At 39.6% G+C, this 14,313-nt stretch overlaps 1 protein-coding gene and 2 non-coding genes across 3 annotated transcripts; 1 reads left to right on the top strand and 2 right to left on the bottom strand.

Moving 5' to 3' along the window:
* Positions 1 to 5,300: 5,300 nt before the first annotated feature.
* On the bottom strand, positions 5,301 to 5,407 carry LOC148914959 (small nucleolar RNA R71). Its single transcript, XR_016123036.1, has one exon. It is a non-coding gene; the product is annotated as a small nucleolar RNA R71 (small nucleolar RNA).
* Positions 5,408 to 8,502: 3,095 nt separating this feature from the next.
* On the bottom strand, positions 8,503 to 13,883 carry LOC107881880 (uncharacterized). The gene is given in 5 exon segments (XM_089043350.1): positions 8,503 to 9,201; positions 9,203 to 9,605; positions 9,966 to 10,050; positions 10,605 to 10,866; positions 11,313 to 13,883. Coding segments are annotated over 5 exon segments (4,020 nt in total).
* Positions 13,225 to 13,331, top strand: LOC148914958 (small nucleolar RNA R71). The gene has a single exon (XR_016123034.1). It is a non-coding gene; the product is annotated as a small nucleolar RNA R71 (small nucleolar RNA).
* Positions 13,884 to 14,313: the final 430 nt, after the last annotated feature.

Here is a 14,313-nt window from a genome sequence, read left to right as displayed (position 1 = left end):
CATGAAATCGGACAATTCAGTTTGTACGGAGTTCGCTTCAAACGGAGTGGAGGGTGTATTCCATACTTCTAGAGATTGGATTTCATTTAAAACCAACCAAATGACTCCTCCCAACATGTTATGATGTTCCCCAAGTTTTGGACCCAATTCGATATCGATTGGTCCATGACATCGGACAATTCAGGTTCGTATGCAGCTTCGCTCAAAATGGAGTGGTGGTTGTATTCCACAGTTGTTGAGATTGGATATCACTCAAAACCAACCAAATGACTTCTCCCACCATGTTATGATGTTCCCCAAGTTTTGGACTCGATCCGATATCGATTGGTCCACGAAATCGGACAATTCTGGTTCAGAGTCACTTCTGAAATGGGTTGGTTGGTGTATTCCATAGTTTTAGCCTTTGAATTTCACTCAAAACTCACCAAATGACTCTTCCCACCATACTATGATGCTCCCAAAGTTTTGGACGCAATCCGATATCGGTTGGTCCATAATATCGGACAATTCGGTTCAGACGCAGTTCGTTCTCAAATGGAGTGGTGGGTGTATTCCATACTTTTAAGATTGGATTTCACTTAAAACCGAACAAATGACTCCTCCCACCATGTTATGATGTTCCCCAAGTTTTGGACTCAATCCGATATTGATTATTCCATGAAATCGGACAATTCAGTTTTGTACGGAGTTCGTTCTGAAATGGAGTGGTGGGTGTATTCTATACTTCTAAAGATTGGATTTCACTCAAAACCAACCACATGACTCCTCCCACCATGTTATGCTATTCCCCATGCTTTGGACTCAATCCGATATCGATTGGTCCACAAAATCGGACAATTAAGGTTCCAACGCAGTTTATTCTAAAATAGAGTGGTTAGTGTATTGCATAATTTTAGCCATTGGATTTCACTCAAAACCCATCAAATCAGTCCTCCCCCCATATTATGATGTTCCCCAAGTTTTGGACTCAATCGGATATTGATTGGTAAATAAAATTGACAATTCATGTTCGTACACAGTTGCTCAAGTGGAGTGGTGGGTGTATTCCACAGCTTATTGATATTGATTTCACTCAAAACCAACCAAATGACTCCTCCCACCATGTTATGATGTTCCTCAAGTTTTGGACTCAATCCGATATCGATTGATCCATGAAATCGACAATTCAGTTTGTACGCAGTTCGTCTAAAATGGAGTGGTTGGTGTACGGCATAGTTTTAGCTGTTGTATTTCACTCAAAACCCACCAAATGACTCCCACCATATATTGATGTTCCTCAAGTTTTGGACTCGAGCCGATATCGGTTGGTCCATGAAATCGGACAATTCAGTTCATGCAGCCTGCTCAAATGGAGTGGTGGGTGTATTCCATACTTTTGAGATTGGATTTCACTTAAAACCAACTAAATGACTCCTCCCACCATCTTATGATGTTCCCCAAGTTTTGGACTCAATCCGATATCGATTATTCCATGAAATCGGACAATTCAGTTTGTACGAGTTCGCTTCAATTGGAGTGGTGGGTGTATTCCATACTTCTAGAGATTGATTTCACTCAAAACCAACCACATGACTCCTCCCACCATATTATGATGTTCCCCAAGTTTTGGACTCAATCCGATAACGATTGGTCCATGAAATCGGACAATTCTTGTTTGTATGCAGTTCGTTCTCAAATGGAGTGCGTGTGTATTGCATAGTTTTAGCCATTGATTTCACACAAAACCCACCAAATCACTCCTCCCACCATTTTATGATGTTGCCCGTGCTTTGGACTCAATCCGATATCGATTGGTCCACAAAATCTGACAATTCAGGTTCCAACGCAGTTTATTCTAAAATAGAGTGGTTGGTGTATTGCATAATTTTAGCCATTGATTTCACTCAAAACCCACCAAATGACTCCCTGTTATTATGGTGTTCCCCAAGTTTTGGACTCAATCCGATATCGGTTGGTCCATGAAATTGGACAATTCAGTTCGTTTACGAGTTCGCTCAAATGGAGTGGTGGGTGTATTCCATACTTCTAGAGATTGATTTCACTTAAAACAAACCAAAGGACTCCTCCCACCAAGTTATGATGTTCCCATGTTTTGGACTCAATCCGATATCGATTAGTCCGTGAAATCGACAATTCAGTTTGTACGCTTCTAAAGTGGATGGTTGGTGTATTGCATAGTTTTGGCCATTGGATTTCACTCAAAACCCACCAATGACTCCCCACCATATTATGATGTTCCCAAGTTTTGGACTGAATCCGACATCGATTGGTCCATGAAATAGGACAATTCAAGTTCAGACGCAGCTGTTTCTTAAATGGAGTGGTGGGTGTATTCCACCGTTATTGAGATTGATTTCACTCAAAACACACCAAATGACTTCTCCCACCGTATTATGATGTTCCCTAGGTTTTGGACGCAATCCGATATCGGTTGGTCCATGAAATCGACACTTCAAGTTCGACGCTTCGTAAATGGAGTGGTGGGTGTATTCCATACTTCTTTAGATTGGATTTCACCAAAATCAACCACATGACTCCTCCCACCATATTATGATGTTCCCCAAGTTTTGGACTCAATCCGATAACGATTGGTCCATGAAATCGGACAATTCTTGTTCGTACACAGCTTCGTCTCAAATGGAGTGGTTGGTGTATTCCATAGTTCTAGAGATTGGATTTCACTCAAACCCACCAAAAGACTCCTCCCACCATTTTAAGTTGTTCCCCAAGTTTTGACTCAATCCGATATCGATTGGTCCTTGAAATCGGACAATTGGTTCAGACGCAGCTGCTCGAAATGGAGTGGTTGGTGTATTCCATGGTTCTAGAGATTGATTTCATTCAAAACCAACCAAATGACTCCTCCCACCATATTACGATGTTCCCAAGTTTTGGACTCGCTCAATCGATTGGTCCACGAAATCGGACAATTCATGTTCGTGCAGTTCGTTCTGAAATGGAGTGGTTGGTGTATTCCATTGTTCTAGAGATTGGATTTCATTCAAAACCAACCAAATGACTCCTCCCACCATATTACGGTGTTTCCCAAGTTTTGGACTCAATCCGGTATTGATTGGTCCATTAAATCGGACAATTCAAGTTCGTAGGAAGTTCGTTCTGAATAGAGTGGTTGGCATATTGTAGAGTTTTAGGCATTGGATTTCACCCAAAACCCACCAAAAGACTCCTCCCACCATATTATGCTTTTCCCCAAGTTTTGGACTCAATCCGATATCGATTGGTCCATGAAATCAGACAATTCAGGTTCATGGCAAGTTCGTGCTCAAATGGAGTGGTTCGTGTATTGCATAGTTTTATCCATTGGATTTCACTCGAAACGCACCAAAAGACTCCTCCCACCATTTTATGTTTTTCCCCAGGTTTTGAACTCAATCCGATATCGATTGGTCCTTGAAATCGGACAATTCAGTTCGACGCAGTTCGTTCTCAAATGGAGTGGTTGGTGTATTCCATAGTTCTAGAGATTGGATTTCATTCAAAACCAACGAAATGACTCCTCCCACCATATTACGATGTTCCCAAGTTTTGACTCGCTCCGAAATCGATTGGTCCCAAATCGGACAATTCATGTTCGTGCACAATGCTCAAATGGAGTGGTTGGTGTATTCCATTGTTCTAGAGATTGATTTCATTCAAAACCAACCAAATGACTCCTCCCGCCACATTACGGTGTTCCCAAGTTTCGGACTCAATCCGATATCGATTGGTCCATGAAATCGACATTTCAAGTTCAGAGGAAGTTCGCTTCAAATAGAGTGGTTAAGGACAGTAGCGCTTTTAGCCATTGGATTTCACTCAAACCCACCAAAAGACTCCTCCCACCATATTATGTTTTTCCCAAGTTTTGGACTCAATCCGATATCGATTGGTCCATGAAATCGAACAATTCAGTTCAGACGCAGCCTGCTCAAATGGAGTGGTTGGTGTATTCCACAATTCTAGAGATTGGATTTCATTCAATACCAACCAAATGACGCCCCACCATATTATGACGTTCCCAAGTTTTGGACTCGATTCAAATCGATTGGTCCACGAAATCGGACAATTCAGTTCGTACACAGCGTTCTGAAATGGAGTGGTTGGTCTATTCCATAGTTCTAGAGACTGGATTTCATTCAAAACCAACCAAATGACTCCTCCCACCATGTTATGATGTTCCCCAAGTTTTGGACTCAAATCCGATATCGATTGGTCCATGAAATCGGACAATTCAAGTTCATAGGAAGTTCGTTATGGTGAATCGAATGCCCTAGTCTCCCAATCTAGAATTGAATTGTTATGGTGAATCGAATGCCCTAGTCTCCCAATTTGTTTTCCAGCCCACAAAAACACTCTTTGTTACATTTGCTGACTTTGCTTTTGTTTGAAATTTCGTTTTGCCTCATTTGTTCAACAATTACAATCACTCTTGCTTTAAATTCTATTTTAGACTTAACCTCCTACTTTCTTGGATTTGGTAATCTAAGTACATAACAAATTTTGACTTCTCACCTTGTGGGTACGACTGCACTTGTCTTGTGTATTACTAATTGGCCCGTAGAATTGCGAGTTAACATTTTAACAACAAATTTTGGCGCCGCTGTCGGACCGAATGAAAGTTATTCTGGTTATGTGCCCAAGTTTACCCTATTCTTTTAGTAGTACTAATTAACTCAAGTTATTTTCTGTTTCAGTAGTCTATGTCTAGAAATCCCTTACTTGAACAAGTGAGGTCTTCATTCCAAATGCTCGAGATCTTTGAACACAGGACCATCTTTACAACCAAACCTGGTGATCACCGAAATTCAGAATCGTTAGAAAGAGAGTTGGCAATCAAAAGAGCAAGCCATTGCCACATTTGAAGGTCTTGCTATCCACACTGACCTCCCAGGTTCTTCACCTTCAAATTCAGAATCAAGTTCAGACCAAGAAGAAGAAGAAGAGATGGTTGCCAATGAGTTCATGGGAGACCTTGATATCCCAACAATTCCAGCATCCCTTCAAGCATCTTGCTGCCCACCGCAGCTCAAACTATGAGCTTAAATCTTCTCATCTTAATATGTTGCCTTCCTTCTATGGTTTACCTAATGAAGATCCATTAACCCATACAAAGGATATTTTTAATGCTGTGAGCTCTTTTCCCTTGACAGGTGTGATGGAAGATCAACTTGAATGAGAGTGTTTCACACTTTGAAAGATAAGGCGAAATATTGTTGAATTCTTTGAAGCCTGGTTCACTCACGACTTGGGGAGCCATTCAAAAGAAGTTCTTGAGAAATACTTCTCCACGCAAAACCGACATGCTTAGGGACAAGATCTTACTATTTGCACAACAAGATGATGAGTCGTTTTGTGAAGTGTGGGAGAGATTCAATGGGCTGCTCAATCAATGTCCTCATTGTTGTGTTCCTTCCAAGTGCCAATATATGGTTAGTATAATGGTACAAGTAAGGGTGTCGAACCACAGGGACCGATTGGACCTCTATAAATTACAAGTTTTGAAAGAACCCTAACTAAAAGTGAAAGTGACAAGTTGAGAGTAGTTTGTGTTGTAAATGAAAGATAACTTACAATGCAAGACGAATGTAGCAGCGAATGAGATATTGATGTAAGGAGAATAGGGATGAGACCAGGGATTTCGAATTCACCATTGCAAAACCAATTCCATGTTTATAAAATTAAACCGTATTCAACTACCAACCTGTTTCCAGAGTTCGTTTTACATATATATGATCAGCCATATGATGTGTGGTTTTGATCAAATTCTCCTAATATGCAACCTAATTGGGATGTTCAACTTTGGTTCCAAGTTAAGAGTCATTACCATGCAAGAAAACGTTAAAGAACCAAAGAAAACACGTGGCAGGATGTTTGCATAGCATTCTCTTCATTCATTCACATGTCTACCAAGATTAAGCATGATGTTTACAATAACCTTGACTAGATAATCTGTAGGCAACCCTAATGGTGATCAAACATTAAAATTGACAAACAAATTTAACAATAGATTCAAGTGAATGAAACAAGAAACAGATTGATGAACTCAATACTTTAACTTAGAAACATGGATCAATGTTGCAAGGCTACATCGAAATCTAGCTATGAATTTAGTTACACATCATGTTCACAAAGATTAAAACGAAAATAAACAACATGAGTGAAAATAAATTCATGAGAGGAAACCCTTGAACCAATTCTTATGTTGAACTTCTCCAAGAACAGCCTCCTGCGATGAGTCTTGATGGTGGAAATATATGGGCGGCTAGGGTTTAAGTGTGTGTGAAAGGAGAGAATAACAAAAAGAAGGATGTCTAGGGTTGTGAAATTCGTCCAAAATAAATAGGGTATGTGAAAGTGGCTAAAAGGCAGGTTTTATGGGGTAAAAGAGGCTGTCAGATATTCCAAAGAGATCCTAATAAATCAGCCTTTATTTTGCACGTTTTTGCCTTATTTGGCACCTCCAAATCAGGCTAGAAATCCCCATTACTTTCCCATTCCGCTCTTAGTCTTTAAACAAGCCAGGTTCACTTTGGATCTTTATTTGGACTTCAAAACAGGTCACGAAATTTCTTTCCACGTTTGAATAGTGGCCAGCTCCAAAAATGACATGTTTTGATTTCTTTTGCCTTCAACTTGATCCTAAAGTAGGTGCAACTGCATACTAACACAAAATAGGGTAAAACGCAACATGTTTAACTCAAAAACATCACAAATAGACTAGAAATGGATGGTATAAATGTATAAATATATGAGTTATCAAATACCCCCAAACCTGATTTTTGCTAGTCCTCGAGCAAAACTGAAACTGAAAACACACAAGACACTAAAATCTAACTAGACCACTTTCGCTGGCTAAACGATTGCACTGAGCATGTGCAACAAGCCTTTAAACCCCTAGGTGTCCCTAGTAGGAGGAGTTGTGTCTCCTGAGGGTTTACAGTGATGACACCCACAAACATCTGTATACTTGCAAGCAAATTGGTTAAAGCATACTTATAGCAAACTAATAAGAACCAATGAAAGCTTAGTCATACATTCAAACCACTAGTCTGCCACTTGAAAGAATCATATCATAAAGTGTAAAAAAAATTACTCTATGTCCCATGACTTCAAAGATACCATACTCAAATGCCAAAGATAGAAATCGCCTCAACTCTAGTCCTCACAGATATCACTCAAATTTTCACTCAGATCCTAAGGCACGGTCTCTCCTCAAACATATGTGAGTGAAGTTATGTAAAAGGAAATCAAAATCCTCACATATGAAATATGAAATAAAAGCACAATTTCTGGACAGATCTCATGAAGGGAATCAAACACTAAGAATATGGATAGCACACATACTTAGCATCACTCATGAATACATCCTCAAAGATCAGCTAGGTCTTTCACAAGGTTTGTAATGTTAAGGCTTAGGTCAGGGGCTATGAAAGAAAGGATAGGAAATACTAAAGCTTGGGACATACCAAAGTGTCTTCCTTGTGAAAGCAGCAAGCTCTCCTCTTGAATTGATCTTTGTTGTTTGTTCGTGGCATCCAGGATTCGTGCGATAATGGAAGGATTTAGAAATTACATCCTCTTTGATTTTTTTCTTTTCTTTTCTAAAACTTTGTTTCTGTTTTCTTTCTTTTTTCTACAATTCCAGCACACATACCTCGGTACACACCACATTCTTTATGTAGAGCTCGAATTATCTTTGTCTTCATCACTTTGGTATTCCCCAAACTATAGGGTATAGCTGTAATGGGCTAAATATCTCATATTGAGATAAAAGGATATGGGGGAAAAAATGTGAGAAAAGAAAATGGCTAAACATGATTGGCTTCAAAATGGGGTAATGACACACACATAAAGGTAAGAAATTAGGCCTTTTGGTGGTTAAGACATGCATAGCCTAACATCATCTCAATGAGTTCATTCATGAGTGTTACCAAACACATGGTATCTGCGAAAGAGAACAATTCTTAGCGTTCAATCAAACAAAAATAATGAGATCATTTGAAATGAAGTTGAAGCAAAAAGATAGGAGTACAAACACTTTAAACCCTCTCAAAGAAGTAAATAGGCTCAAAATCACTCTCTAGGGTAGTCTCCACAATTCTTCTTCCAGAATTTGAGCATGATACTTTAACCACCATGATTCCAAGAGTAACAGCTTTGAAAAAAAATAATAATAATGATACGAACTTTTTCATGACAACACAGTAGTCCTCATTGTAAACCATAGCCCTCATATACATTCACATTAGTAAGCAAAAGCAACCTTTAACCAGAACTAGAAACAAACGAAAATCCCACACCCCTAAACCTAAACTAAGCATTGTCCTCGATGCTCAAACAAAATATGAATGGAATGGATGCAATGCAAATTGGCAGTGTGCATGGAATGAAATAAAATAAAAACTAAAAACTAACACAAATAAAAGGAAAGAACACAAACCCAGCTAGGTTGCCTCCTAGCAAGCGCTTTATTTAATGTCTAGGCAAGACATGGTAGTGTGTCTAAGTTGTCATGAACTCGAGAGAATCCATAACTACATAAACCTGCTCCTGTGAAACATTCTCCAAATAAGGCTTCAAACGCTGTCCATTGACCTTAAAACGGGTCCCATTCTTGATGTTTTCTATCTCCATAGCTCCATGGGGAAATACTTGAAGCACTTTGAATGGTCCAACCCATCTAGACTTCAATTTACCTGGAAAAAGTCGCAAACGTGAGTCATACAAAAGTACTTTCATACCTGGTTGAAACTCCTTCCTAAGAATTGCTTTGTCATGGTAGAGCTTGGTTCGTTCTTTGTAGATCCTTGCATTCTCATATGATTCATTTCTGAGCTCTTCCAACTCATTGAGTTGGAGCTTCCTCACTGTACCAGCTTCTTTGAGATCAAAATTGAACTTCTTTATGGCCCAATATGCACGGTGCTCAAGCTCCATTGGCAAATGACATGCCTTTCCAAACACCAGTCGATAAGGGCTCATTCCAATTGGGGTCTTGTACGCTGTGCGATACGCCCAAAGTGCATCATTCAACCTTAGTGACCAATCCTTCCTTGTAGGGCTGACGGTTTTCATCAAGATGTTCTTTATTTCTCTATTGCTGATTTCCACTTGTCCAGAGGTTTGAGGATGGTATGGAGTTGCCACTTTATGTGTGATGTTGTACTTCTTCATCAATGCCTCAAAAGGTCTGTTGCAGTAAGTGACTGCCACCATCGCTAATGATAGCTCTCGGAGTTCCAAACCTAGTGAAAATCATATCTTTGAGAAAATTCAAAACAACTTTGTGATCATTAGTTCTTGTAGCTGTTGCCTCAACCCATTTTGATACATAATCTACTGCCACTAGTATGTATATGTATCCAAAAGAAGATGGGAATGGTCCCATGAAGTCAATTCCCCATACATCGAACAGCTCTACCACTAAAATGTTGTTTAATGGCATTTCATTCCTGCGACTGATGCTCCCCATTTTCTGACACCTATCACACTTAGAGCAAAAGTCAAAAGCATCTTTAAACAATGTAGGCCAAAAGAAACCAGATTGTAAAACCTTTAAAGCTGTCTTTTTGGCACTGAAATGACCTCCGCATGCCAATGCATGACTGAATGTTAGTATGCTTTGCTGCTCACTCTCTGGAACACATCTTCGAATGATTTGGTCAGGGCAATACTTGAACAAATAGGGCTCATCCCACATGTAGTGTTTCACCATTGAAAAGAACTTCTTTCTCTCCTGAAAAGTCAAATCATCTCTAATTACACTAGAAGCAAGATAATTGACAAAATCAGCATACCATGGCTCTTTATCTTGGATGACAAAGAGTTTTTCATCCGGGAATGATTCGTTGAGAGGCAAAATTTGTCCATCTCCATGGTTTTCATCAACAAGGCGCGACAAGTGATCAGCAACAACATTTTCACTCCCTTTCTTGTCTCGAATTTCTAGGTCAAACTCTTGTAACAAGAGTATCCATCTGATCAAACGTGGTTTAGCATCTTTCTTGGTCAACAAAAACCTAAGAGCTGCATGATCAGAGTAAACAATAACTTTAGAGCCAACAAGATATGAACGAAATTTCTAAAGCTTAAAACAACAGAAGCAACTCCTTCTCAGCTTGTAGAGTAATTGAGTTGAGCATCGTTTAATGTCCGACTTGCATAGTAGATTACGTGTGGCAGCTTATTTACTCTTTGACCTAAAACAGCACCAATAGCATAGTCAGAGGCGTCACACATTAGCTCAAAAGGCAAAGACCAATCTGGGGCCATAATGATAGGAGCAGAGGTTAGTTCACGTTTCAAGGTATTAAATGCATTCATACAATCTTTATCAAAGTGAAATACAACATCTTTGGCCAAAAGATTGCACAATGGATGAGTGATCTTGGAAAAATCCTTAATGAAACGACGATAAAAACCAGCATGTCCTAGAAAGCTTCTCACTCCCTTCACTGAAGTAGGGGCTGCCATATTTGAGATGATGTCAATTTTTGCTTTGTCAACTTCAATACCCTTGCTGGATATTACATGTCCCAACACAACACCTTGTTTCACCATAAATTGACACTTTTCCCAATTGAGAATCAAATTTGTTTCCTGACATCTTTGAAGCACTAGAGAGAGATGGTTAAGACAAGTATCAAAAGAAGAACCGAAAACTGAAAAATCGTCCATGAATACCTCAATAAATCTCTCAATCATATCTGAAAAGATTGCCAGCATACATCGTTGGAATGTTGCTGGGGCATTGCAAAGGCCAAACGGCATCCTCCTATATGCAAAAGTGCCAAAAGGACAGGTGAATGTAGTCTTCTCTTGATCTTCTGGAGCAATCGCAATTTGATTATAACCTGAATATCCATCAAAAAACAATAATATGCGTGACCAGCTAATCGCTCAAGCATTTGATCAATAAAAGGCATAGGAAAATAATCTTTTCTAGTGTACGAATTCAACTTCCTGTAATCGGTGCAAACACGCCAACTAGCTGCAGGTCTCATTTGAACAAGCACTTTATGCTCATTTTTTACCACTGTGATTCCAATCCTCTTAGGCACTACGTGAACAGCGCTGACCCATTTGCTATCTGAAATCGGGTATATGATACCCACATCTAGCAACTTCAATACTTCAGCTCTCACTACTTCCTTCATGTGTGGATTGAGCCTTCTTTGTGGTTCACGAGTTGGTTTCGCTCCCTCCTCCAATAAAATACGATGCATGCACATGGTAGGGCTTATTCCCTTGATATCTGCAATAGACCAACCAATGGCTGATTTGAACTCTTTTAGCACCCTAATTAGCTTCTCTTCTTCCAAAGGGGTGAGGTCAGATGCTATGATAACTGGGAGAGTTTCAAACTCAGCTAGGTAAGCATATTTTAGATGTGATGGAAGTGGTTTAAGCTCAAGTTTTGGAGGTTTAACAATAGATGGGGTCAGATGTGTGGCAGATGGTCCTAATGGCTCTATAAGAGGTGAAAAAGTGGAGGGATATGGTTTTAATGCTTCCAAGGCTGCCACCATCTCCATGAGCACTTCTTCATCAAAGTCATCTTGAGATTGACTCAAAACATATTGTAATGGATCATTGGATTGTGCCAGCAAAAACTTAGAGAAAACAAGTGAATCAAGCACATCAATCGAACAACAATCAAGTGAACTAGAAGGGTGAGAAAGAGATTCAAACACTTTGAATTGTACAGTTTCTCCTAGCACAGTCATGGTGAGGAGACCATTTTGCACATCTATGATAGTCTTTGCCGTGGCCATAAAGGGTCTCCCAAGCAAAATAGGTAACTCACGATCATGTATAGGAGCCTCTTCCATGTCCAACACTACAAAATCAGCAGGCAAAATTAGTTTGTCAACTTGAACTAAGATATCTTCCACTATACCTCTTGGATATTTCACTGATCGATCGGCAAGTTGCAATGAAATAGTTGTTGCCTTCAAACCCCCCAAACCTAATTGAAGGTACACTGAATAGGGCATTAAATTGATGCTCGCCCCCAAGTCAAGCATAGCCTTTTCAACTAGCGTGTCTCCAATGGTGATATTGATAGAAAAACTGCCCGGATCCTTGAGTTTTGGTGGGAGCTTTCTTTGAAGCACAGCACTCACATTTTCAGACACCATCACCTTTTCATTAGGTCCATACTTCCTCTTATAAGTGTTTAGCTCCTTGAAAAATTTCCCATATGCTGGCATATTCCTAATGACATCAAGCAAAGGTAAATTAACATTCACTTTACTTAAAATATCAAAAATTTCTTTAAATGACTTCTCCTGCTTGCTTTTGGCAAGTCTTCCAGGAAATGGGATTGGAGGAGTGTAAGGTTTTTCAGCCTTGTGAAAATTTGGAGCTTCATACGAAGAAGTGGCATTGCTTGGATCTTCATTCGGTTTCTCATGCTCTTCTTGAGTGGGGCCTGCATTCACATGATCAGATTCATTAGTAACTTCATTGCCAACTCTATTATCAATAACCTTACCACTTCTAAGTGTTATGACCGCTTTGGCCTGCTCTTGGTTCCTTTGAAGTATCACCGGTTGGCTTGGAAATTTCCCGGGTTCTCTTTGACTCAAAGCATCAGCAATCTGACCTAATTGTGTCTCCATTTTGGTTAGAGCAGCTGAATGTTGTTGGAGAGTACTATTGGTAGTTTGCTGGAATTGAACGGTGTTCTGAGCTAGCATTTTGACAGTATCTTCAAGCGTAGTGGCAGGCTTTGGTTGGAAATTTTGAAATTTATTGTTATTCTTCCATGAGAGATTGGGATGATCTCTCCAACCAGGGTTATATGTATTAGAGAATGGGTCATTCCTCGGCCTCTGATTGTAAGAATTCATGAGATTCACTTGCTCTTGAACGAATTCGGGATAAGCCTCACTAGCTGAGCATTGATAAGTAGGATGACCTGGTATGTTGCAAATGGCACACACCTCAGCTATCTTAGGCGCCATATTGAGCACGGAATCGAGCTTCTTTTCCAAACTAGCCACCTGCAAAGCAAGATCATTATTAGAACTCATTTCATACATTCCAACTCGTTTACCTCTTGTATCTTTGTGTTGAGCATTAGATCCCAACATCTCATAAATGTTATATGACTCTTGCGCATTCTTCTTCTTCAAAGCTCCACCAGCTGCATTATCCACAGTTGATTGACATGTTTGGGTTAGTCCATCATAAAAAATTTGCATTTGTAAGTAAAGAGGTAACCCATGATGTGGACATTGGAGCAATAGGCCTTTGAAACGCTCCCAACATTCATTGAAAGGTTCTCCATCATCTTGTTTAAAGTTGAAGATTTGCCCTCTCAACGTAGCTGTCTTTTGAGTTGAGAAAAACTTCTCCAGAAACTTCTTAGCTACGGCATCCCAAGTGGTGAGCGAACCAGGTGCTAACATCATTAGCCAATTCTTTGCTCTATCTTTCAATGTATAAGGAAAAACCCTCATCCTAAGATTTGCTTCACTCACTCCCTGCAAAGGTAAACCACTCACAACATTGTAGAATTCCTTAATATGGGATAATGGATCTTCGTTAGGTAAACCATAAAAAGAAGGAAGCATGTGAAAATGAGAAGATTTGAGTTCATAATTTCTAGCTTCAGTAGGCAGCAAGATGCACGAAGGTGAATTTGGTATAACTGGTTGAGCATAATCTTCCAAAGCTCGGTTGTCATCGTTATTGCCAGCCATCTCTTCTTCTCCGTCAGAGTTAGAGTTATCGAAAGAATCTACACTCGCTGGGCTAGAAGAACTATTGTCCTCTTCTATACGGCTAGTCTGGGCACTAGCTGATACAGAATTCTCAAAAGTGTTGCTCTTTAACCGCTCAAGTCTTTGGCCTATTTCAGCAAGTGTATCTGACATATACTACCTGTAAAACAAAAATAAAACGAAATTAGGGTTTGAGAACAAGCAATCACAGAGGACTGAAATCAGTCCCCGGCAACGGCGCCAAAATTTTGTTGTGTTCCTTCCAAGTGCCAATATATGGTTAGTATAATGGTACAAGTAAGGGTGTCGAACCACAGGGACCGATTGGACCTCTATAAATTACAAGTTTTGAAAGAACCCTAACTAAAAGTGAAAGTGACAAGTTGAGAGTAGTTTGTGTTGTAAATGAAAGATAACTTACAATGCAAGACGAATGTAGCAGCGAATGAGATATTGATGTAAGGAGAATAGGGATGAGACCAGGGATTTCGAATTCACCATTGCAAAACCAATTCCATGTTTATAAAATTAAACCGTATTCAACTACCAACCTGTTTCCAGAGTTCGTTTTACATATATATGA

Source organism: Prunus mume, linkage group LG8, assembly GCF_029339155.1.
Source record: "Prunus mume cultivar Tortuosa linkage group LG8, ASM2933915v1, whole genome shotgun sequence".
Taxonomy (NCBI): domain Eukaryota; kingdom Viridiplantae; phylum Streptophyta; class Magnoliopsida; order Rosales; family Rosaceae; genus Prunus; species Prunus mume.
The sequence above is the reverse complement of the archived record's forward strand: the minus strand, read 5'-3'. Positions and strand labels throughout refer to the sequence as shown.